The sequence below is a fragment of the Herpailurus yagouaroundi genome, unplaced genomic scaffold (assembly GCF_014898765.1).
Source record: "Herpailurus yagouaroundi ecotype Mexico unplaced genomic scaffold, PumYag 67793, whole genome shotgun sequence".
NCBI classification, from domain to species: domain Eukaryota; kingdom Metazoa; phylum Chordata; class Mammalia; order Carnivora; family Felidae; genus Herpailurus; species Herpailurus yagouaroundi.
In genome coordinates this window covers 4,538,472-4,562,620 of record NW_024420586.1, presented here as the reverse complement: position 1 = coordinate 4,562,620, position 24,149 = coordinate 4,538,472, and the positions used below count along the sequence as shown (strand labels likewise).

Genomic DNA, 24,149 nt, shown 5'->3' with positions numbered 1-24,149 from the left:
ACCCCCACCGGCCCCCACAACATACACTCCTCTCCCCAACCTTCCGGTGACACCAGAGAGAAAAAAACACGAGTGTCCGTCCACATACCACTGCCTTTCCCCAGATCTTTCCAGGACTGATGGCGGTTGGAAGTTAGGCGCCACCTCATTGTTCTAGAAACGACGGTTCCCTCAGACCTCACTCAGAGTTCGCTTCTTTCATTTCCTTCAGAGCATAGTACCCTTCCTCTAAATTCAAGGCCTTCAGCTTCCTGAGCCTCCAAATAGGGAGGGTAGCTTCACACACGTGTGACCGCCATATTTGATTCCCCCGGGAGCCACGAGGAACCAGGCATGGCCTTGGTGGCACCTGTTACCTACTTTTTCTCCCCTTGGTTTTCGTTAGGGTCTTCTCCCCCCTCCGCTGAACTGGCGTCTCCCCCCAAAGCCTTCACGTTCTTGCGACCCCCTAGGTGGAAATCTCTTTCCGCCTGACTGACCACTCTGCCGAGGGCCCCGTAAGACTGAGAGTAGGCGCGGGGGGCAGTGGGGAGCAGGGGACGCACTATTTGTGGGGAGGGAAGTATTCTCTTATTCCTTAATCGGGCTTCTTACCTTGACTTGCGCTCGGGCCTAGAAGATTCCTCAGTCGCCTGCCCTGAGGAGCGGCAGCCGAAAGGAACGTCTCTCCCCTTCCTCAGGCGCCCCAAGAGGAAGTGAGGGTTCTTCTTCCTGTTACCAACGATAGGGCCCGTGAAGGCTGGCAGCGGGGGGCGGGATCTCTGGTGCCCCCTCTGTTCGGGAGTGGAGAGGACTCGCGGTTTCTCTCCACCACCACCCTCTTACCTCCTTGATACTTTTCTTTAATAGGTCAGCTTGACAGCATAGGTGTGAGAGCAGGTGAGGGTAAGTTGATGCACGACTCCCTGTATGCCTGTATGTTATTTTCGTCAGTTTTCATTTATATCGGTCCTCATCTTGGCTTCTGTCTCTTTAATGAAAGGCTTCCAGAGCGCTGCCACGTCCCTACGAACTGTTTAGTAATCTCTTTAGTGCCCATCTTAGAGGGGACGAGTCTGTGTCCCAGGGGTGATCGGAGACGCGAACGGTGAAGAACGAGAAACTGGACTTAGGTTGGGAGAGGGAATGTCAGAGGAAAAACCCTGCTGATACATTTGTTCCCTTGACCCCTGCCCCAGACTTGGTCTTTTAGGTAACTTCTGCTCTGTAATACTTAACTGTAGGAAACAGGCTGAGGCAGATAATCTCACGAGACCGCCATGTTTTGAAGCTAGGCTACACTGCATATGCAGATCGTCATATGTTATCAGGTATTGTATCTTTCCTTTCAGTATTCATACCTCTCATTTATTTTGGTATTCTTATTGCTCTGTATACGTATTCCAATTTTTTCCCCTAATGGACTAAGATATATTTTGGAGTAGCACCAAGGAAAGTGAATAAGGTATACAAGGTCTGTTTCAGGGTGGGAGTGGTAGCCCAATACATGCCCTGGATGAATGCACACTAGGGGTCTAGTCTAGCTCTGACACCACCTTGTGAATATGAGAATATTTGAAGTTCTTCATGTGCCAACTGAGTTTGGTAAACTATCTTGTAAGACTGGGAGTGTGTATGCTGTATATAAAGCATCTGTCAGAATGACTGGAAAATATTGGGCACTTAATGAAAGACAGTTATGATTTTTACCTAGGCAATATCACCCTCCTATGTAGGAATGTTTTTTCAATCCAGGATATGTCCTAGGAAATGGAATACTCCTAGACAAAACAAGATTGAAGCAGCCAAACATTCACTTTAGCAGGTAGAATTAAATAGATTTTCCCCATTAGGGCATGTTTTTAAAAGTTTGTTTAATTTGATGGAGAGAGAGAGAGAGAGTGAGCACAAGCAGGGGAGGAGCAGGGAGAAAGAGAGAGAGAGAGAGAGAGAGAGAGAGAGAGAGAGAGAGAGAGAGAGAATCCCAAGCAGGCTCCACACTCCATGCTGAGCCTGATGCAGGTCTCAATCCCACGGCCATGAGATCATGACCTGAGCCAAAATCAAGAATCAGACACTTAACTGACTGAGCCACCCAGACACCCCCAGAACATTTAATTTTGGTGTGTGGTTTTTCTTTCCCCACCTGAATGCAACTCTGAACTCCTTGGATTTTGTCCAGGACCAACTCTTTAAGCTTTTCCCTGTTGTCCTTACATTCAAATCACCTCTATTTTCATTTGTTTCCTCCCCCACCCCCAGTCCCAAAATGTAGCCTTCTCTTAGAATTCGCCAAAATACAGTCAAGATAACCTAATTAAAATGCTCTTTTAATAGAGTGGGCTCTGTACCAGTTCCAAGAACAAAGTATCTATACAGTGGCTTCTGTGTATGTCATCTCAAGGGAGTTCACCCTTTTATCTCAGAGAGTCCCTGGAGACAGTGTTTAGAATAGCTATTTGTGCACTATATTCTTTTGTATTGAGACTGGAATGAAGACGCTCATGATTTCTGCTTTTTCAGAGCTGAATTGTGTCCCCCCAAATTTCATGTTGAAGCCATAACCCCCAGTACCTTAGAATGAGACTGCAGTTGTAGATGAGATCATAAGAGGTGGTTAAGTTAAAATGAAGCTTTTATGGTAGGCCATAACCCAGTCTGGCTCATGTCCTTATAAGACCAGCACCCACAAAGAGACACCGGAGATTCATGCACACAAACAGACAGCCAAATAAAGAGGGTGGCCATCTAGGAGCCCAGGAGAGGAGACTCAGAGCACACCAGCCCTGCCAGCTCCTTGACTTTGGACTTCTAGCCTCCAGAACTGTGAGAAAATAAATTTTGGTTTAAACCACCCAGTCTTTGTTATTTTGTTACGGCATTTCTGACAGGTTAATACACTGCCCCAAGTAGAGATTTCTCTCTGGATTATCTACGAAGCCAAAGTAATTTCTAAGAATCTATTTTAATGGCCGCCTCTCTACCCCCCGAGGTAAGGAAGGAGCCTCCACACTATGGTTACGTGGAGTTGACACATGCAGCACTGGACAATGTAGACATGAGATAGACAACCAGTTATTAGCCATGTTTCCTCGCTGGCTAGGGGATAAGGCACCATGTGCTACACAGTGCGACACGGGGATACCGGTCAAGAACACAGTGAATGAGGGAGTCTGTGGGAGGCGTAGTTTGGTGTCAAGAGCTTGAGGTGACCTTTCATTCCAGTGGTGCTGTGTCATCAGCTTCTTTGAATAATTTTGCATGCTAGTAGGGAACAGAAATCTGCCGCTTAGGAATAAGCAAGGTTTGTGCCTTGTTCCCTTGATAAAGATGACGGTTTGGTAGGGGCCCTTATCTGTAAGTACAGAATATCGAGGGGGAACTTCCAGTAAGACAATTTGAGGCCCTGTAAGTTTCACTAAATGTCAAGGAGCACGTAATATTGAACCTTAATTTGAGAACGTACAGCTCAGTGTAGTTTTCGATTCAAGGATTTTTCTTTTCTCTCACGTCTGAGATGCATCATCTTAGGGTATGGCATCTGATCACCATTCCCACAACCTCAGTCTAGTCCACTGCATAGTTTAATTCGAAATTACATGACATGGTTTGACCCACAATATCCCAAAACTTAAACGGTCTTATTTGGGGGAACTTATACTCTGCCTGGCCCCAGGGAACCTCCCTTCTCCCTCATTGCATTTTTTTGTTTTTGTTTTACTTTTTTGTAAGACACAGAGTTTTGGGATCCTTATGATCCCAGCTACTAGTTTGTAAAATTCTATGGGAAAGGCTGGGTCTTTATCTTAGCATCCCCACTCCTAGCATGGAGCCTTCCAGAAAGCGTGTACTCAGTAGACATTTGGGGAATAAAAGGGAGAATGAGGTCTAACTTGTTATGATTTGGCATATCCTAAAACTAAACATATTGAGGTATAAATTATTTAATTTTATAAAACAAAAGGCTGAAAGGAGTAAAGAACACCAAAGTTGATCGTGTTTTATTGTTTTTTTATATTCCATTATCACAATACATTTACAATGAGGTTCTTTTACATTTCCATGAAAATCCCTATTGTGAGGTTATGTTTTCTTACTGCGATGATTTTTTTAAAAAGCCTCAGACTTCAGTAGTCTGCTGGAAGTGACCCTGTTACACACAGTGGCTATAGGTCTGGCTTCAGCTCTTACTTCCTCATCTTCCAAAGTTTCTTTATATCTTGCTGAGAAGACACTGGGAACTGTGTCATTGAACTTGGCCAATAATTCAAGGACTTTCATCTTGATGGTTTCAGTGTGGGCTTTTGGGCCCCATAGGAACTCATAGCATGGAGGATCACTGTTGGACACTTGGCAGTGTTCTAGGTACTCTAGCTTCACCAAATCTTTGGTGATGAGCTTCTTAGGCTCCCCATAGATGGAGTGCTTCCTCCCACCATATACTTGCATCATATTCAGGCATTTCCAGATGTCTTCCTCAGCAGCACAGTCGCCCTTCATGAAGATCACACCCAGGACTGTCATCAGGGTAGACCGGTCTTGGGTAACCCCCTTGCGGGCGCACACCCTCCCATTGTTAGGGAGTTTCACTTTGCTGACAAGGTCATAGGAGTGGCTGGTTGAATCCACTTCCTTGAAGTCTACTGCAAAGACAATCTCGATATGTTCAGAGGCTCTCTTAATGATTTCAGAATAGTATTCTTTGTAAGTTTGGCCACTAATCTTGAGCATTCCTTCAGAATGGGCTCTTTCATTTTATATTGGTACAGAAGAAACTGTTCCAACAAACCCATCAAAGCATGTGATCTCAGTAAAAGGTGGGGGCCCAGAGAAACATAGATGTTTCTCATCTTGGCTATTCTCACCATCAGATATTGTACCAAACATTTCTGAAGAAGTAATGGTGGTAGATGGGGCTCCCCAAGACTCTTTGGAAGTGCTAATTGAGTCATTAGCTGATAAACTCTGGGTATTACCTTCTGAAACAGGGGAAGAAGAGGGAGGAGGACTCTTCCACTGCTACAGGGGCCTGAACTCTTGTGTCACCTCGAGACTGGTGGCATTTCTCATGAGTGCAGTGCTTATTCTTCTGACCCTGAGGGATGATGGCTGTGATCAAGGTCAGTGGTCAGGAGTATGAGTAGGAGAGCAGGTGGTGAGGTCCCACTAGAGGAGGAGGAAGGTTGATGGGGTGTGTGCACCTTTATAAAGAAGGTACACTTGGTTTTCCTCAAGGGCACTTCTCTCACCACCCACAGGGCTCCTTTCCTCCCAGTTGGCTTATCCCATGGGAAGCTTGTGAAGGAAATTAGAGATTTAGGCTGCTTCCTGTCAGACCTGCCTCGGGCATACTGGGGTGATAGCAGGAGCTGCTGGTCTTGTGGTTGAGAAATCACCTATTTCACAGTCAAGACCATCATTCAACTAGTGGCCAGTCATGGGGTTTTTGTTTTGTTGTTTGTGTCTGTTTGTTTGTTTCACCTCTGTTCCTCTGATGTTGACATCACAAACCTCCCTGGTATCCATGATGAGGAAGTGAAAGGGGTCCTCAGCTTATGTTTCCTGTCCCGGTCTGACTGTTCAGTGGGGAGTTTTCTATCTTGGCCTCTTTGGGGTCCTCAGTCCTCATTAAGGTCCTCACATGGGGTCCATATAGGGCCTGGCACCTCCACCCCTTGCACTGAAGTGTAGCTGCACTTTCGATCTAAGGATTTCATTTCCCACAAACCTAATATATATAAGTGTTGGGGCAGTTTCTACTTGAAACTCCTGCCCTGGTTCTTCAAGGGCTGAAATTAGGGGCAGAGCCAGAATCTTTGCTTTCCTTTCTGCCTCGTGGTGAGTAGTCCTTTGGCCCTCGTTTTGAGCCCTGACCCTTTCCATGGCCTGGAATTCCTCTCTCCCTTGCCCTTAGGCCTGCCCCTCATATCACAGCCTGCACCACCCTGAGACCCCTAGAAGAAAGTGGGACTCTCATCTGATCCTACCTGTCCTTGGTCTCCTGAGGCTGAGAGTAAGAAACTAATGCTTTCCTACTCCTTCTCTTAAGGGATGTGTGGCTCCCTTAGTCCACAGGGTATTCCTTTGATCTCCGAAAAAAAAAAAAAAAAAAAAAAGAAATCTTCCCACTGCTGCTGCTTAGGCCATAGTCCTATAGACCAAGTTTCTCAACCCTTTATGACACCATAGGAGGAAGTATGTCATATTCTGTCATCAATGCCCAGGTATCCAAAGGGTGCCAGCAAAGTCAGAGTTCTGTATGATTAATTCAGTTCTGAGGGAAAAGAGCTCCCTAGGTCCTTACTCAGGATCCTCACCTTGACTAGGACCTGAGACTCCTTTCTTCGCTTGCCTGAGATCCCTTCCCTTAGAGCAAGGCACTCGGGTTTCTGACCCTTTCTTGTCGAGTCAGCCTGACATCCTTACCGAGGCATCCCAGGGTTGATGGCAGGGGCAACCTCTGTGCCAGCTCACTATTCTGGGGTCCGGGGTCTCCACAGTCATCACTCAGGATTCTGCCCATGTTGAGTGGCAGTACCTGGGATGCCTCCCTCTATTGTTAGGTCTCAAAGCCATCACTCCCCAAGGTGTCAGAGAGGGAAAGTCAGGGAATGCTGCATGAAGCTACTCCTGCTTATGCCTTTCCAAGTATGGCATCAGGATTCAGGCTCCTTGGGGCCCTCTCTGATCCTGGTCTTCACTTAGGATCTTCACCTTGACTTCCACCAAGCCCTGGGTTTCTGCTTTCTTTCAACCTAAGATTACCCATGTAGACCAAAGCTCAAATGTCCCTGAGAGCCCTGAAAATAAGTGAGGGAAGGCTTACCTTGGCACTTCTGCCTTGGCCTCCTGGGTCTGAGAAGGGTCACAGGCCAATCTTCCTATGACTGTAGTTATTATGGGGTGTTGGTCTCCTCAATCTTAATTTATCAGTCTTCCTATGGACTCGGGTCTTTTTTTTTTTTATAGTTTAAAAACCAAATACAATTATTTTTTATTACAGGGTCACAGTCTTTCATATTCAGTGCTTTGGGGGAAAGTCTTTTCTTGAAACAATTCCTCAAATCGTGTTGAAAAACATTTCATGTCTTCTGCAGTGCCTCAGACGCATAAATAACAACATTAAGGGGCACCTGGGTGGCTCAGTCGGTTAAGCGTCCGACTTCAGCTCAGGTCATCATCTCGCCATTTGTGTGTTCGAGCCCTGCATGGGGCTCTGTGCTGACAGCTCAGAGCCTAGAGCCTACTTTAGATTTTGTGTCTCCCTCTCCCTCTACCTCTCCCCTGCTCACACACATTCTCTCTCTCTCTCTCTCTCAAAAAGAAACAAACATTTAAATTAAAAAAAAATAAACATTAATACACATATTTTTCAGTTAAACAGCTAAAAATGGTAATTTCACTCTTGCGCAGTGATGGTCCAGATTAGGTTTCAAGGGAGTTAAATTTCTGATGACCAGAGCACCATCCAGAAACCTGGGGAAAATTTCTCATGGTACAACCCAGTTGACTGACGTTAACTTTTCCTTTTGCAAGGAATAGTAGGCATAATGCTCACAGGTAGTTACTATTTTGCTTTCTCATTAGTTGTCTGAGATTCACCACACAATGCAGTTTCCTAGACTGTGTTAACTTGGTCATAAACTCTTGGACATTGGTGGGGAAGTCTGAAATGGGTGGTCCAAGTGGTTGCTCTTTGCTCCCTGACTTCAAGGGTGGCAGTAGGAGCCAATGGTGCCAAGTTTGCACCGAAGCTCGGAGTCCAGGTGAAAAAAATCATAGCCCTGCGTTCAGGCACCAAATAATAAGGTTTTGGGGGTTGTGGGGGGTTTGGAGCTGATGGCCAAGAAGGAATTCTTGAAGACCTCTTTGGCACAAAAAGGTGATTTTATTAAAGCATGGAGACAGGACCTGTGGGCAGAAAGAGCTGCCTTTTTTTTTTTAAGTTTCTTTAAAATTTGTTTATTATGAGAGCAAAAGGGAGAGTGAGAATCCCAAGCAGGCTCCATACCAGCAGTGCAGAGCCTGATGCGAGGCTCAAACCCACAAACTGTGAGATCATGACTTCAGCCAAAAATAAGAGATGCTTAACTAACTGAGCCACCCAGGCACCTCTCCTGACTCTTCTTTGAAAGGCTTCCTGGGAAATACCTCATCCTTCCAAACTCCTGCTTAGTCTCCCTACTGCAAACCTGGCAGCAAATGAGTTGATTCCCAGGAGTAATGTGAGATGATGAAACTATAGTAGAGGCAGGGGCCCAGGGGCCCAGGGCCCGTGGTATGCTATTGCAGATCTCTTCTTTCTTCTTTCTTTCTTCTTTCTCACACACTGATCTCTTCTTTCTTTTCACAGACTTAGCCTCTTACATAACTTCACTTCTAATAGATTTACTTTCCACAATAGAGGGACTGAGCCACATGATACTGTGATTCCCTGATCTTTTCAGGTTTATTGACATTTCCTTTGTTGATAACATTATTGTCGCTGAATACTGTCTCTTTCTTTATTCATACTTAACATTGATTTTGCTATTGCTTGTTCCTTGGGCTTTGTATTCCAAAACCATATTTGGGGTGTGAAATCATGGTTTTTAACACCTGAAATACCTTTGGGAGTAATGAGCAGAACAGTGAAGTAAGTGATACACATATGCCTCGGGCTGAGAGGAGTGGCACTGTGGGCTCTTGAGGAATTCAGAGCCAGGGTCTAGTCCAGTGCTGTCACTTGCCAGCCTTGAATTTAAGAATATTCCAAGTTCTTTATTCGGAAAGTGAGTCTGATAACATTTGTCATGTAGGACTATAGACATATAGGTGATGGATATTACCCATTTGGCATGGTGTTAGGCAAAGTTTGGTGCTTTTTTTTTTTTTAATGTTTAGTTTTGAGAGAGAGAGAGAGAGAGCACAAGCACGATCCAGGGAGGGGCAGAGGCAGAGGGAGAGAGAGAATCTCAAGCAGGCTCCGCACTATCAGCGTAGAGCCCGATGTGGGGTTGAACTCGAACTCACCAACCGTGAGGTCATGACCTGAGCCGAAATCAAGAGTCAGATGCTTAACCAATGGAGCCACCCAGGTACCCCACAAAGTTTGGTGCTTTTAATGAACGGCCGTTATTACTAAGATGATTGTGACCCCTGATGATAAAATTGTTTCTTCACAGAATTTTATTTCCAGCCTGTATTAGACAATATCCAATTACTAACAGTATAGAAATCCAAATCCACTGAAATGCTACAGGGCAAATAAAATCCGTAGTATTTCTCCACTAGAGCATCTGTTGTTTAATATAGGTATGGGGCTGTCTTCCTCAATTGGATGCAACTGAAAGTTTCTCTTTGTGTCAGGTACCAACGACTTCCCTTTTAGGTCCCTTTCCATCCAAACCACCCCTGTTGTCATTCATTTTATCGCCACCAAAATTCATGCCCTCTCTTAAGAGTTGGACAAATTATACTCAAAATAACCTAGTTAAAATGCCCTTCTAACAGAGTGAGCTCGGGCACTCCCATCCCATGAAAAGCAAGAAAGTCCAGGGCCTTCTTGGCATCACACTTCAATGAAGTATTACCCTTATTACTCAGAAGCTCTCTGGACGTTCTCTGCCTAAAATACGTCATTTGTGTACTGCGTCACCTGCACTGGGGCAAGCGCATAGGACCCATTCCATTCAGGCCTCAGCTAGGGACTGACACTGGTTTTCACACAACCCCAGAGTAAATATGAAAAACTGTTTTCCACTATAGGCCTGGGCTCCCAACTCTGAGAACCATCATCTAAAGACCTGGCCCCTCGCTGCCCACCACTCGCCCGGCCACATCCACCCCACAGCACAGCCTGGCTTAAAATGACCTCCCCAAGGGACTGGCATTTTACCAAGCCCAACAGAGCGTTAACTGAACACTTTACACTAGACGTTTCTCACCTAGGACCTCCCCTTATGCACCTCTTCTTTTTAACTTGTCATTAATTTATTTCTTGGAGTGGATCTCACCATCTTCATTATATAACTGCCGCCAGAGTCTCCAGTTCTATGTGCATTGGTTTGCTTATTTTTCTTAACATTCCCAGTGCTACCAGGGGGCTTTCCAAAGAGAGGATGCTCAACTGATACTAGAGGAAAAGAAATAAATAGCATTTATTATTATTGAAATAAACAAATAAACCAAGAAGTTTATTTAATTTCTTATACATTTTGAATAAGCTACACAATACCCAGGTGTATGTTATTTAATTTTATGCGCAAAGAGCCCAAAGAATAAAGCAAAGAGTTAACCGTCCTTTACTTAAGTTTCACCACCTGGTGATCCCAAATATTTTCCTATGAGGTTCTTTCATGTTCCCATGAAAAACCCCATTTCAGTGCTCTGTTAACCAGTTCTGTAGCAAAAAGGAAAGAATGAAGGCATTTGAGCTTGTTTTAAAAAAAAAAAGGCAAAGCCTAAAACTTAAACGTGAATGGTAATAATGTGATTTCTCTGGCATTAGTAACCTTAGGTTCTGAAGCAGAATATCTTCACTAAACTGAACAATATTTGAAAATTAAAAAAAAAAAAAAAAGCTTACAAATGATTTTAATGAAAAAAACAAACAAACAAAAAAGGCAAAGATCTTCATTTTGTTCCCTCCAGCCCCCAACTCTGCACTACTTGGAAGGCCAAGGGCCATCTTTTGCCTCACCTGACTCACTGGATTCTGCGACAGCAGCTGACCTGGGTCCTTGAAGGCTCCCCGCGCCCCCCCCCCCCCTTCACCAGGAGAGGCCACCCTGGCTGAGGCTCTGGGTCTGCGAGCTGCCTCATGTAACAGGGCCTCCTTATACATTTGTCATCACCAGAAATGGAAGTCACGTAAGTCACATCTAGTCAAAGCTGTTTGGAGATTCTGAGAGCTAACAGCGGGGGACAAAACTCGATGGGACTCTACCGTTCTGGGGTGTGTGAAAGGAGTGTGTTTTATACAATTCAGAACCAGCCCCTTTCAACCATACCTGAGTTTATGTTCATGAGGTGACTTTGGAAAGCTCCTAAGTATGGGTACTGGCTGCCCAGGGTAACCAACCGGTGTATTTAAGGAGTTGGAAGTTTCGGCCCCACCTCCTGATCTGCGGGGAGGGGAGAGAGGCTGGAGATTGACCTGATCGCCAACAGCCAGTGATTTCATTATTTGTGCTTCTGTAACGAAGCCTCCGTTACACTCCTAACCAAAGTGTTTTGGAGAACTTCCAGTTTGCGGAACTCACGGAGGTGCTGGGAGGGTGGGACAGCTGGGGACAGGACGAGGAATACCTGAACACCTTCCCCACACCATGCTCTGTGCTTTTCTTTTTTCTTTTTTTAATTGATGTATTTATTTTGAGAGAAAGAGAGAGAGCACACGTGCAAGTGGGGAAGGGGCAGGGAGAGAGAGGGAGAGAATCCCAAGCAGGCCCTGTATCACCAGCGCAGAGCCCGATGCAGGGCTCGAACCGCAGGGTCGTGACCTGAGCTGGAGTCAGACGCTTAACTGGCTGAGCCAGCGAGATGCCCCTATGCATTTCTTACATTTGGCTGTAATTTAGTCTTGTCCATTCATGAGAAATCAGTAACCTACTAAGTACGTCATACTCCTGACTTCTGTGAGCCATTTTAGAAAATTTTCAAACCCGAAGAAGAGTTTGTGGGAATCCCTGATTTATAGCCAGTCAGAGGAACGGGAGGCCCAGATTTGTGATTAAGTATAGGAGAGTCTTCTGGGAATGAGCCCTTGACTTGTGAGATTTGATGCTCGTTTCAGTAAATGTTGTCAGAATGGAATTGAGTTGTAGGACACCTGGCTGCTGCTTAAGAATTGGTCCGTTTGGGGGATAAAGACACTAAACCCTATACTGCTGGTGTCAGCAGTATTGTGAGTAGAAGTGTAGAGCACATGTTCTTTTCTTGTAAAATGCATTTTCTCCTTTTCTGTGAAGGCAGTGATTTCCCTTTGTCGGTATTTTCTTCTGTGATCTAACCATTATGTTTCTGAGTCATCCTATTTGATTCCTAGTGAAATCCATGGTCTTTCCTCATCCCCAAATTGCAAGAGAGGCTTTGGTTATTGACCACTTGGGTAAGCTCGCTCATTGCTGTGTCTTTCAGAGGCCAGTCTCAAATAACACGCCAGTAACAGATTCCAGAGTTGGACACGAGTGCACACCAGGGAAGGCCCCGGGCGAGGATGCCGTCTTGCAGGAAAGTGCTGGAACCAGACGCACGCCTTGCGGCCAGGGCAGGGTCTGCTTCCAAGGATCCATACGGCTAATGGTATGTGGATCTGAGGTGAATGCAAGCCACAGACAATCCCCAAATTGTGGTCTCTTTTCACAGTAACCACCCTCTTCTATGCCTGCTTTTAACATTTTGGCTGCAAGTTCCTCTTTCTTATTGCCTCAGATCTATTTTGGAGGAGTGGGGAAAACAAAGCAAATTGAGTGACACCGTGTCGGTCTTCATCTGGGAGACACGCAGTGGCACAGTGTGGCCTCTAGACAAATTCAGACCAGGGCTCTAGTTCTGGGTCCGTCACTTCAAAGCCAGGTGAACTGGAGAAAATGGCTAGTTCATCATCTGCAAAGTGAGTCTGATGTGTCCTCCCTGGTAGGATTGTTGGAATATGTGCAGTGTTTGCAAAGCGTCTGAAACAATGATCTTCTTTTTTTTTTCTTTTTAATTTTTTTTTTCAACGTTTATTTATTTTTGGGACAGAGAGAGACAGAACATGAACAGGGGAGGGGCAGAGAGAGAGGGAGACACAGAATTGGAAACAGGCTCCAGGCTCTGAGCCATCAGCCCAGAGCCTGACACGGGGCTCGAACTCACGGACCGCGAGATCGTGACCTGGCTGAAGTCGGACGCCCAACCGACTGCGCCAACCAGGCGCCCCAACAATGATCTTCTAAAGAGTGGCATTTCTTACTATGATGATTAGGACCCCAGACAATAATACCAATTCCTCTGGGATTTCGGGTTTGTTTGTTTGTTTGTTTGTTTGTTTGTTTGTTTTTATGAGATGTCAGAAAAACTGCAGCACCTTTGGAAAGAAGGAAGTACTGCTTAGCCAGTAAAGCTATGTACATTTTTCCCGTTTGAAAATGTGTTATTTAATCTGGGTGTGGAGGAGTCTCCCCCAGTTAGATGCAATGCAGAGGTTCTAGAATTGGTGTCATGGACAATTTCCCTCCCGGGGGCCTTTCCATCCAAATCACGCCTGTTTTCATTCATTTCACCACCACCAAGAATCTAGTTTTCCATAAGAGTTTGCCAAATTCCCCTGAAAATCGTTCAGTTAATAGAATGCCCCTGGAATGGAGTAGCCTCTGGCCCTCCCAGCCTGGCACAGAGATAGTGAAATGACATCTCACTCTCCAGGAGTGTCACCTTTGTTTCTTAGAAGCCTCCTAGACAGCATGTGCCTCAAACATCTGTTTTGTGCACTGTGTTCACATGCACTGGAGCCAGAGCCCAGGACCGTTTCTCTTCCTGCCCCAGGTGGAGAGCCTGTCTGGTGTATCCAGCATCCCAAAGTAAGGATTAAGGGCAGGATTTCATTCTTGCCTATAGTCAGACTCTCAGCTCTGAGACCCACCGTCTGAGGGCCCATTCTCGGCTCACGATTCTCACCACTTCATCTAGTCCACTACCCTGCTTAACTTCAAACGACCTCTTCTACAGGAAGTCAAGTGTGGCAAAGCTCCCAAGTGCCTAGCTGCAGAGCACTTGCTCGTGGCTACTCTCATCGGGAACCTTCTCTCTCTCCCTGACTCCTTCTTTTCACTCGTCATTTACATGGGTCCTAGAGTCTAGGTCACTGTCTTGCTGATACGGCAGCAGCTCCTAGACTAAAAGTCTATGGACAGTGGCCTGGTCTTCTTTTGCATAGCATCCCCAGTACTGGCATGAGGCCTCCCCGAGAAGAGATGCTCAGTTAACAGTTGTGGAGGAAGAGAGATAGCAAGCAGAATGCCTACTTTGTTATTATTTAATTTCTCTCGCCATCTTGAATAATATAAGAAATGGGAGATACACATCTTTTAGTTTTCTAAAAAGTGCTAAGAGAGTCCTCCACTGCTTCGACACTAACGACATTCTTCAGTGAAAAGGTCCAGAATCTCCCTGAGGCTGTACTTGATGTGGGCGTAGTTAGTGGTAATGGCCCTGGAACACGTGCTGGTTTGGGCGCTCAACCTGGCAGCATCTGCTCTAGAGGCTTTCTTCCTCCTATCTCAAAGCCTGCTCATAATGGGATGGGAAGGCACCGAAGATGGTAACATTGACTTTGGCCCACAATGACCAGACGTATCTCTTGCTGGTTGCAGCACAGGCTCTTAGACCCCCATGGGAATTCACAGAGAGGAGGATCACCGTTGGGCACCAGTCGGTACTCCAGGTCCTCGAGCCTCATTCCATCTTGGGTGATGAACTCTTCATATACGAAGTTGTTCCCCCACCATATGCCTAAATCTGACTCAGAACTTCTCAGTTCTTCCCTGCTGCGGCCCAGTTGCCCTTCATGAAGCTCATGCTCAGGAGTGTCACCAGGAGATGGGTCTTGGGCAAATCCTTATCGCCACTCACACGCCCGTGGTTAGGAAGTCCAGGACACTGGCAGGAGCATCAGAGGGATGCTCTAGCATCACTCTTGCATCAAAGGAACCCCACTTCTTTTAATTCAAGGCCAAAAGCCAATCCCTTTCTCCTCAGGATCTCAGGGAAGCGGTTCTTGGACATTTTGTCAGCACCTTTCAGCATGACTGCTTTTCTAATGGGTCTTCACGTTATAGACGTACAGCAGAAATTGTACCAGTATAACTTGTCTTCCTGCTTAGAGGAGTTCTGTGGGAGCTCTCAGTGGATGGTGCTGTCCTCTCCTCAGTTTGGTTGGCTCTTGGCATTGTCTTCACATCTTGGGCAGGACAACCCTACAATAGAGGTAGGGGTGGATGGGGCTCTCTTTGGCTCTCGGGGAATGCCAGAAAGAGGGGATCTCTGCAGAATACCCCAAATCAGGAGAGGAGGAAAATGGGGGACTCTGCTGCTGCTGCTGCTGCAGTAGACTGAACACCCTCAAGACCTTGGGGGCATTTCTCGCAGAGGCGGAGCTTACTCTTTTGGCCCTGAGGCGTGACGACACTGGTTAGGGACAGCAAATAGCAAAGGCACCTGGGCACCTGGCTCTGCCTGATATCAGAAGGAAATGACGTGAGCCCCATCAGTGGGGAGATTCCACCTTGGCTTCGACCATGGCTGCCCCTGCAGGGTCCTCGAGGGCACTGCTCTAGGACCCCACAGGGCTCCTGTTGTCCTGGTCAGCCTGGGTCCTGAGCACCCTGTGGAGGAAGGTGTTGGGAGTCTTGGGCCACTGTCAGACAGACCTGCCCGGGAGTGAACCAGGGTGACCACAGGGGCTGGCAGGGGGGGCTGCTCACTTTGTCACCTCAGGGCTGGGACACACCCTTCTGCCCTCTAGTGGCTTCACATTCAGGCTAAGGATCTTAACATCCTTAGACATGCTATAAGGGAGGAATAGGGGATCCTCTGCCTGTCCACCCTGCCCTGAGCCTTGAAGCGCTGAGCAGAGGTGCAGCTGGACTCTTTGTTGTCCCTTCCGCTCGGGGGGTGGGGCAGGGGCCCCTCAATCTTCAGTCAGGGTTGTCACATTGAATCCTAGGAGGGCCGGTGGCTCCTCTCTACCTTCGCCTGAAGACATCTCCTCTTAGGAAGGCCACAACGCTTTGAGACCCAGTAGAAAGAGTGAGGATGACCATATTTGGCCACCTCTGCCTGTGGTTGCTTGAGACACAAAGTTGTGGGAGGCAAATCTGGAACTTATGATGGTTTGTCTCCCTGGTCCTCACTCAGGTTCCTCAGTTTGACTCTGGGATGGCCTCATTCCTTCCTCTCTTGATCTCTTACTCTCCCTATTTCTCTGTCACCCTGACAGGAATTGAGGGTTGCCTTCACTCTGCCTGACATCTTTCCCGATGTCTCCCGGGACTGACAACAGGGCGGATATGATGTGCTGCACCATTGTTATGGTTTTCATGCTCTGCTCCTTTTTCAGGGCCCTTACCCTTATCCCTGGCACAGCCTGGCAGTTGTCCCTTTTCTCGCTTCCAACCAAGGGCCTCACCACCCCGAGTCCCCAGAGGTGGAAGTCACGTAAGTCACATCTAGTCACAGCTGTTTGGAGATTCTGAGAGCTAACAGCGGGGGACAAAACTTGATGGGACTCTACCGTTCTGAGGTTGGTGACACCTACAGTCCTCACTCTGTCAGGATCTAGGAGGCCTCCTTCTACTGACCTGAGTCCCCCAAGGCTGGAAGCCAGTGGGTGACACATTTGCATACTCCTGCCTGGAGCCCCCAGCCAGGTCTGACAGGGTGGTGGGACCGTTTGTTCTTCTCTCTTTTCCGTTGTTTCTCTTGGTCCTCACTCAGTCTTCACACTGCTTCTTGCCATGACCTGGAGGCCCGTTCCCCCACGCTAAGGCTTTTCATGGCCTAAGACCACTTAGGGGACTGTGAGGGTTGCCTCCCATGGCAACCCTTCCTATAGTCCCATGGCCAACAGTGGCCAAGGTGTTCTGTGGCGTCTCTACCTTTATGGTTTGGGTGGTTCCCTCTTGACGTAGGGCCCCATGCCGGATTCTTGGCATGACATGGAGTTTCTCCCTCTGCTCTGCTGAGGCTCGCCCCTTCGACCCAGCGCCTCACCTCCTCCACAAGACACCCCCAGAGGACGCGAGCGGGACAGGAATGCCAACATTCCTGGGTTTGCGGAGAGAAGACAGCAGTGGTCGGGCTCTGCGTGGCCCCATGTGTTCTGGTCGGTGTCCCTTTCCCCTGATTTAGAGTCATCAACTTGCCTCCAGTTAGGGACAAGGTTTCCACACCGTGAGGACCGAGGCTGCTCCCATTAGGCAGAGGCCCTCTCCTCCGTGAGACCACTTCCCGTGGAAAGAGGGGACACCTCAGCTGGAAAGCTTTGCCCGGGGCCTCCTAGGACTGACAGCAAGGGTGGGACTCTGGGCGTTCTCCTCTCTTCTGGGGTGAGGGGTCCCCTTGCTCCTCACTCACGGTCCTCCTCTTGACTCATGACCAGCCCTGGGACTCTACCCTCCACTCACGTAAGGCCGTGCTCCTCAGACCAAGGCCGTTACCTGCCTGGACATTCTGATTTGGAAGTCAGGATGAACCCTATCTGTCCGGGGCTGTTGGGATCCTCTGAAAGATCATAGTAGGGGCTAAATTTTAGGACACTTCCCTCTTGTCGAGTGACTAGCCCCTCGGGCTTTGCTCGGGTGTCTAACCTTGACTCCGGGGAGTATATGGGACTCCTTCCTCTACTGAGTCGGCCAGCCTTCCGGCAAGGCTGTCATCTTCCTGAGACACTAGACGGGGAAGGCCAGCTGCTACTCCCTGGCTTCCCCCTGCCGGAGGCTCTGTGTGGTCCCCTCTGTCATAGGGGTCCACTCATCAGCCCTCAGTATCCTCGCCTTAAATGCCAGTAAGGCCTGTTGGATAGGATCTGCTGCTTGGACAGAATCGGAGCTGCTGCCCCAGCACGAGACCTCGCCTCCCCATGAACCCCCCTCCTCTGTTCCCCACCCGAAGAAATGAGGGGGAGCCTCAGCCGGAGAGCGCCGGCCACAGCCACACGAGGCGGAAAGCAGGGTATGTGTCGTGGAGCCCCTGGCATGGCAGGACAGGCAGTTCCTCTCTCCTCATTCGGGGTCCCCACCTTGCTACCTGTCAGGCTGGGACTCTTCCCTCCACTGCCCTGAGGACACAGCCCTTAAACCGAGGCTTCTCTATCTCTGAGAACCTTGAAGGAGGAGGGGACGCTCAGGTACGGCTCTACCTGAGGCCCCCTAGGTGTAAGGGCAGCTCACCTCGGTAATCCCGTGTTCTGGGGTGTGGGTGTCTAGGGTCCTCATTTTGTCCTCTCCTCAGTTAGAGGCTGCTGGGAAATCCACATCCCTGCCGACCCTCGAGCAGGTTTCTGACTGCAGGCCTTGCAGGGACTTGGGCACTGTCCCTAGGAAGATGTGACACTAGGCAAGGGTGGGGGGGGGAGGCCTGGGAGGCTGGGGGTAGGGGGCTGCCCAGATGGTCTGCTGTCAGAGAAGAATCCTTCTCTTTGCCAGCTAGACAGCATCTTCTGGGCCTCTCCTTCTAACGGATTTACTTCTTATAGGGACGAGGTGGGGCCCGTCAGGATTTTGAGAGCCCCTGATCTTTTTGGGTTGTCTGACGTTGCATGTACAGGTGATCCTGTTGACACTGGATGTCAGTTTTTTCTTATCTTTGGTCACGCTACACAGTTATGTAGCATTATTATTACCGTGGCTGTGTATTCCGAAACGCCACTTTGGGTCAGGGTTTTGTTTATCCCATGAGACAGAGTGTGGAGTGATGAGAAGAGAAAGAATGAAAAGCTGGGAGGAAAGGAAGAGCATGGGTCTTGAGATGGATCTAAACCAATCCAGAGCAGGGATCCAGTCCCAGGGAGGTCACTCACCACTCCCGTGAACTTGAGGCGTTTACCGGTGCTTTGTCTGTAAAGGAAGTTTGCTATAGGAATGTTGGAAGTTATGTACCATAGGAAGCATTTCACATGCTCAGTAGAAAAATACCCGGCCTGAGCGAATGGCAGTTAGGATTGGTATGAACCCCCAACCTCCCACCCGCCCCCCCACCTGAGTTTGGTTTTCCCTGAATGCTTGTTTATGTCCAGAGAGAAGGAGCAAGAGTGGGGGTAGGGGCAGGGAGAGGGTGGGAGGGAGAGAATCCCAAGCAGGTTCCACACTGTCAACAGAGAGCCCGATGCGGGGCTTGATCCCACCACACTGGAGATCGTGACCCGAGCAGAAACCAAGGGTGGGTCGCCCAACCAACGGAGCCACCCAAGGGCCCCATCTGAGTTTACTTTTCATCCAGCAGGTAGCAGGGAATATACAGTGCACAGAGACAAAACAAACATTCTTGAGAACACATCTTTTCTTTTTATTAAGAGACTGAATGGAAAAGGCAAACCATGAATTAAACACCTTTTCCTTTTATTTAACTAGTGTTTCTCCGTTGGCTATTCCCCGCTCTTTTCTGTTTTCCCCTTCTCACACAGCCATGAAAATCCCTACTGCATGCCATGTTACCTACTTCTGGACCATAAATGCAATATCGATGGTCTGTGGCTTTGTTTTGCACACAACAACACTGTAACTCTCCCTTGAGGAACAGCCATGGAGGTGAGAGCCATGCCATTCTTAAGTTTATATTCTAGTGCTAAATAAGGGATACTAGGAAAAAAACTTGTAAACACCTAAATAAATATGAATGATATGTGTGTTGATATTAGTTAAGAGTTTAGAACAAATATGAAGAAGAACTACTTACTTCCCTCCAGCCCCCCGGACTCTGCACTACCTGGAAGGTCAAGGGCCCCCTTTGTTAAAACAAAGCCACTACTACTACTTAAAATGTTTAACTGAAGATTTCTTAACTGTTAGATCTACTTCCTTCCTTCCAGCCCCCGGACTCTGCACTACCTGGAAGGTCAAGGGCCCCCTCCGGCCCCGAGCAGGAGGAGCAGCCGCCCCACCCGCCTCGCTAGATTCGGCGGCCGCGGCCGACCCGGGCCCGGGCCGGCTCCCCGGCTCCCGAAGGGCCCGCAGCCTCGCCAGCGGAGGCCACCGTGGCTGCGCCTGGGGAGCTCTCGCGCGCCGCGTCTTCCAGCAGGGCCTCCCGGTACAGCTGGGGGAAGCAGCTGGGCACCGTGTCGTTGATCTTGGCCAGCACCTGCAGCACCTCCATCTTGCTGGTGTGGGCGCGGGCTCTCAGGCCCCACAGGAACTCGTAGCGCTGAGGTTTGCTGCCCGGCACGTGGCGGTACTCCAGGTACTTCTGGCGCACCAGGTCTTGGGTGATGAACTTCCTGGGCTCGCCGACGATCGGGTGCCTGCGGCCCGCGTACACGCCCAGCACGTTGAGGAACTCCCACACCTCCTCCTCGCTGGCGCGGTTGCCCTTCATGAAGATCACGCCCAGCAGCGCCATGACCAGGCTGCTCTTGGGCGGCCCCTTGTCGCCGCCGTCGCCCTCCAGGCCCGGCTTGCTGACCAGCTCGTAGGCCCGGCCGCCGGCGTCGCCCTCCCGGAGCTCGAGGCCGAAGAGCAGCTGCAGGCGCTCCGAGGTGCGCCTGAGGATCTCGGCCCAGTGCGCCTCGTACTTCCTGCTGACGATCTTCAGCAGCGCGGCCCGCGTGATGGGCTCCTTGCTGGCGTGCTTCTCCAGCAGGAACCGCACCAGCATGTCGGCCTTGCGGCTGAGGGGGTCTTTGCGGGCCCCCGGGGCGGGGGGCGCGGCCGGGCCCTCGGCGCCCTGCTCACGTGGCCCGGGGGACCCGGGGGACCCGGGGGCCGGGGCACCCTGAGGCTGCTGGGCTGCACCCGCCCGGGGGGAGCCCGGGGAAGCCTCCCCAAGGGGCTCCGCCGCCGCCGCCGCTGCGGCTGCGGCTGCGGCGGCGGCGGCGGCCTGAGCACCCTCCACACCCTGCCCCTCACCCTGGCCCTCGTGGCGTTTCTGGCGGGCGCGCAGCTTTTTCTTCTGGCGGTGCGGCATGACGACGCTGGACCCGGCTGGCAGGCAGCGAGGACACCTGTAAGGGCGGGGGTGGGGGGCAGGAGTTGCCCTGAGAGCCTTCAGCAGGGAGAGTCCCCCTGGCCTTCGGCCAAGGCCGCCCCTGCAGGGTCCTCGAGGGCACCGCTGGGCGACCCCCCAGGGCTCCCGACGTCCCGGTCGGCCTGCCCCCTCCCCCCCCCCCCCCTCCCCCCCCCCCGGCCGAGCACCCTGTGGAGGCACGTGGGGGGAGCCTGGGCCCCAGGCAGACAGCCCTGCCTGGGGGCCACTCGGGTGACAGCGGGGTTCCGAACTGACGCGGGAGAGCCCTGGGTCCCGGGTTTGGGGGCCCTCTCCGTCACATTCAGGCTCGGCACGGTACTTGTGGGCCCGACCCAGGCCCCCACCCCCGTCTCCGGCTCTGAAGGCGACCCCGCCATCTTCCAGGGGACCCACGGGGCCGAAAGGAGGGAGCGCCTCGGCCCCCCATGGAGTCAGGGGGCACCTGGTGCTGAATGAACACTCGTGGCAGGCCTTCTCTGTCCTGGGTTCCTTGGGTGCTGGGAATGACGCAGAATCCCCACTTGGGCTCCGGGTAGGACCTGGGACCCTCCCTTCCACTGACTGCTGGCTGCAGCTTCGGGACACAGTTCCCCCCGGCCTCACGCCTGGTATTTCTTAGACGTGGCGGGGCTGTCTCAGCCTGGCCTTCCTTTCCTGGCATTTGCAGGGTTGACACGAGCGGACAGGCCACGTTCCCTCTGGTCCCTCTGGTCCCCGGGGCCCGGGCCCGGACCCTACCCCCCCCCCCCCCCGCCGCCGGCCAAGGTCAGGAGCGGGGACGCTGCGTCGCCCCTGTCGCGGAGTACGGAGTCCCCCCAGTCCTCACGAGGGTCCCCTCCTTCCCTCCACAGGGCCTGGGAGGGATGGCTCCCTGTGCCGAGCCGCGCCAGCGTCCAGCAGCCTGGGGCCGAGGCCTGCAATCCCTGACACCCGGCGGGGTAAGCCAAGGCACTTGGGATGAACGGCCATGACGGGGGTCTCCGAGCCCCCGGAGCAGGGGCGGAGCGGGCCAGGGTCTGCGTGGGCCCCTCTTTTCAGGGGAGACGGGGCTGGGGGTGTCGGGGAAACGTCCCCGCGGTGGTCGAGCCAGGGCTGCTCTCACCTTGACCCCTGACGGGACGCGGGACCCCCTCCTCGTGTTCAGCCGAGGCAACGGCTGTCCGACCAGGCCTCACTGCCCAGCGCCGGGAGGAAGTTGGAAGGGTCACTTCCGGTTACGTGGGCCTGGCCCCCAGATCGACAGCGGAGGGGGCGGGCTCTGGGGTTGGCGTGGGGGGATGCGCAGGGGGGCTGGGTTCCAGGGGGGCTGGAGTCCCTCGCGCAGGACTCGCACGCGGGCTTTGGCGGACTCTTAGCAGCTCCTGTGAACCCTCCCTCTGCTGTGCTGTGTCCGAGGGCCTCAGACCAAGCGTCTCGTTTCCCTCTAAGCACCCAGCAGTAGGAAATGTTTGGGGGTCTGAGCTTAGCAGCCATGGCTGGGGCTCCCCCGAGCTGACGATGGCCAGGTGTTGCCTTTGGGGGAGCCCGTGTTCCGTGTGGGAACTGCCTCAATCCTCTCTCGGTGTCTTTCCTTGAGTCCTTTTGGGTGCTGGTCGATGTCCCTCTTCTGCCTTTAGGTCGATGCCATCACTGCCTGTGACTCGGGATATGAAGTGCAGCTACACCTCTGCTGGCTACTGCTGCCAGAGGCCTTGCAGAGACGGCCGCGGGAGGACAGAGTCCTCTGCGGCCCCGTGTTGGAGGTTAGAGATGTTGCACCGAGTTCTTCACAGTCCCGGAGTTGCTCCCGTTGGTAACTGAAGCCTCTCACCCCCACCATGGTATTGAGAACCCCACAGAGAAAGTCAGTTGCTTCTTAGCCTCATAGCTCTGCCTGTGTCTTCTGACTGACGTCACTGCCATTTCTGAAAGCTTCTGGGATACAATTCTGGCCTGTGCATAATTACTATGATACTTGTATTCTATTTTAACATTTTTGGGGTTTTTTGGATTTTTGTATCTTTTTTTTTTTTTTTTTTTGTATTTTTGTATCATTTGTATTTTTAACATTTTGTATTTTCGTATCATTTCCCTCCCAGCCTCAAGTAGGGTGTTTTTGGGGTTCTGAGCTTAGCAACTCTACTTGGTGCCCTCCAAACAGGACAGGACAGGGACTATTTTGTTCTCTCCTATGTCGTGCATGCACCTCTCATCAGTCTCTCAATGTTTCGCTTCATTTCTAATAGTTCTTTGGTTACCTCTAATTAGCTGGCCTAGGGCCAACTCCTTACACCTCAGGGTTTGACTTTGTGAGCCTCCTTTCATGAGTTCCTTCTCACCAGGCCACTCCTGCCTGAGGCTTCCCAGAAGTGGCTGCCACAGAATGAGAATCCTGCTGTGTTCTCCTTTCTGGGTGGAGGAGCCCATTCGATTTCTTTCAAGGAACTTGGAGTTAGCAACTCTGGAGTTCTTTCCTTTGCTCACTTCATACCTCATCACACCCCCTATCAAGGCCCTTAGGAATCCCATGGAAAAGTGGGTTGCCCCTTAGCCTGATCACTCTTCCCGGGGTTTCTTTGGCTGACATCATTCTTACTGATCATGGTTTCTGGGACCAGTTTCCATCCTTATGTGCAATTATTGTGATACTCGCTAGTAGTCTGTTTTATTTTATGCGTTTTGTTCTCGTAAGGTGTTAATAAAGGCCAGTTCACATTCACTGGCATATTTTCAAGTGGTTTTTAGCACAGCCTGTGGACTCATGCTTCCAATATAAACCCCTGCTTTGGTGCAGTCCTGGTATTTCCGCTTGGTCCTGGCACTTAGGCTCTGAGGAGCTGCCTTAGGTTCCTTTATTGAAGGTGTAGAAATTCATTGTCCTAGGGAATACTGAAAGGATCAAGGGCTGGACTTAAAACCTTCCCTCCAGTCAGTTCTGTCATCTGCCTCTCTTGCAGGCTACGTACTGTCCTCAGTCACACACAGGCCTCCGCCTGCCCACATAGATACTCTAGTTCAAGACAGAGTTAGTATTCCCCAGGGGCTCATCATTTTTGTTGTTTTGCTCTTGTTCATATTTGTTTTGTTTGTTTGTTTCTTTCTTTGTCAGTTTTTCCAGGGTTGGTTTTGATTATAGGAAAAAGCAACCTGAGTTGGTGTCATTTTTGTAGCTGTAGGTAAAGCCATAAATCTGTAAATACAGTAAAGAGAATTGATAGCTTTGCAGTGTTCTCTTTTGTATAAATAAACATTGTAAACTGCTTTTTTGAGTTTTTATAGTTGTCTCCTTTTTTTTTTTTAATTTTTTTTTTCAACATTTATTTATTTTTGGGACAGAGAGAGACAGAGCATGAACGGGGGAGGGGCAGAGTGAGAGGGAGACACAGCATCGGAAACAGGCTCCAGGCTCTGAGCCATCAGCCCAGAGCCCGACGCAGGGCTCGAACTCACGGACCGCGAGATCGTGACCTGGCTGAAGTCGGACGCTTAAC

At 50.2% G+C, this 24,149-nt stretch overlaps 2 protein-coding genes across 2 annotated transcripts; both read right to left on the bottom strand.

The window, feature by feature from the left end:
- Nucleotides 1-4,089: 4,089 nt before the first annotated feature.
- Nucleotides 4,090-4,829, bottom strand: LOC121025985 (melanoma-associated antigen B5-like). The gene is given in 2 exon segments (XM_040468814.1): nucleotides 4,090-4,712; nucleotides 4,715-4,829. Coding segments are annotated over 2 exon segments (738 nt in total).
- Nucleotides 4,830-19,474: 14,645 nt separating this feature from the next.
- LOC121025984 (melanoma-associated antigen B4-like) lies at nucleotides 19,475-20,385 on the bottom strand (the record flags this gene model as incomplete). Its single annotated transcript, XM_040468813.1, has 1 exon — nucleotides 19,475-20,385. A coding segment is annotated over one exon (777 nt), but the record flags the coding sequence as incomplete, so codon positions are not given.
- Between the last annotated feature and the right edge of the window lie 3,764 nt (nucleotides 20,386-24,149).